Source organism: Penaeus monodon, chromosome 22 (assembly GCF_015228065.2).
Source record: "Penaeus monodon isolate SGIC_2016 chromosome 22, NSTDA_Pmon_1, whole genome shotgun sequence".
Classification (NCBI taxonomy): domain Eukaryota; kingdom Metazoa; phylum Arthropoda; class Malacostraca; order Decapoda; family Penaeidae; genus Penaeus; species Penaeus monodon.
In genome coordinates, this window is record NC_051407.1 from 23536961 (window position 1) to 23538366 (window position 1406).

Sequence of the window (1406 nt, forward strand, 5' to 3'; positions counted from 1 at the left end):
GGGGGACGACTTACTGGAATCAGTGGAAGTATTTGTTTACTTCCAAATGTCTTGCTAGTTTCTGTTTGCTTTATGGGCCTGTAATGGGTCTATTATTGCAACCATGTAGTAGGAGAGTGCACCCTATTAGAATAAATACCATTTTATGGTGCAAACAGTCCAAAAGATTTGTAGGCAAGTATCAATGATGATCTCTGATCTGTTGAATGAGCCAAAGGATGATATGAACTTGCACACAGCATACACATGTTTGTTATATTCTTTTATAAATTTTATAATTACAAAAATAGTTTTTACAAGGTAGTCATTGGCTAACTATTGCTGACTCATGTTCTTGGTATATGGAGGGCAGCAAAGCATGGTAACTGATAATGTGGTGACATGACCATAAGTATGTTTACTCTAGTTCACCACTGTTGTCTGTGTATATTTACTTTAGCTTCAAAATGTTTTTTTCACAAGGAAATTAAGTTTTATTGGGCCTATTCTGATAAGATTACTTAATTCTATTGTTATTTATATAGGGTGAATACAAGAAAATAAATAGACTTCCTTTTAAAAAGCTAACATTGATAGAGAATGACAAAAATTACTGATCTGGTCAAAGGGTTAATTTAGTTGATGGTTAGTATTGCTAAAAATGTTAATGGGTTTGTAAATCTTTAAAACATTCCCTCTAATTTCAGGTGATGGAACAAGAAATCGCCTTGGTGGATCTCCAATTCGGAGAAGTGCGCCTGGCCGGATGTCCCCAGCCAGTACTCCACCCAACCGCAAGAGAAAGTTTGGAGATAGGCAAGTCTTTTTACTTTGTAGTATTGTATCATCCTTATATTGTTGTGTGTGTGTGTTGGAATAAAGATGTTTCAAAATTTGTTTGATGTTTTACAGTGATGGTGGGAAACCTTGGGTGAAGCATGAACCATCCCCTGGAGCATCTCCCTCCACAAGTATATTGAAAAAGCCGGCACTAGATGATGTTTGTAAGTAATAAAAGTTTATCTTGTGTTTCATTACAAGAGTTGCTAAAGAACACAACTTTATCCAAGATTCCATTCTCACTTATCTTGTTTTTCTTTTGTCTGTCTTGTAAATATTGCACTCATTATTTACCATTGTAATCAAATAATATAGGTATAAATCACATGTAATTGGTCAGGTTGTTCGGGGTGAATGCTGTGATTTTTTCTACAATTTGATATTTAATTTTTTGTAGGTAATGACACTCCATCACCTCCACCTTCTAAGCAGAGACGAGTTAGTTTTGCTGATCCCCCAGTTTCTGACCGTGTGGAAATTCCTCCTTCACCAAAGACCCTTAGGGGCTTGCGTGCACAAAAAAGATTAGACATGACCAAAGCTGCATCCCCAATTAAAGGTATTTGCTATGTATAATTTATTGGAAT

The 1406-nt window shown here is 35.8% G+C and overlaps 1 protein-coding gene across 1 annotated transcript in view; it reads left to right on the plus strand.

Annotated features, from left to right (window-relative positions):
- Nucleotides 1-1406, plus strand: part of LOC119587369 (telomere-associated protein RIF1-like) — a gene marked incomplete in the record, with an annotated part of 20047 nt that overhangs the window by 14923 nt on the left and 3718 nt on the right. Inside the window, 3 exon segments of the mRNA XM_037936114.1 lie at nt 687-795; nt 892-983; nt 1217-1378. Coding sequence (XP_037792042.1) covers nt 687-795; nt 892-983; nt 1217-1378 — 363 coding nt within the window.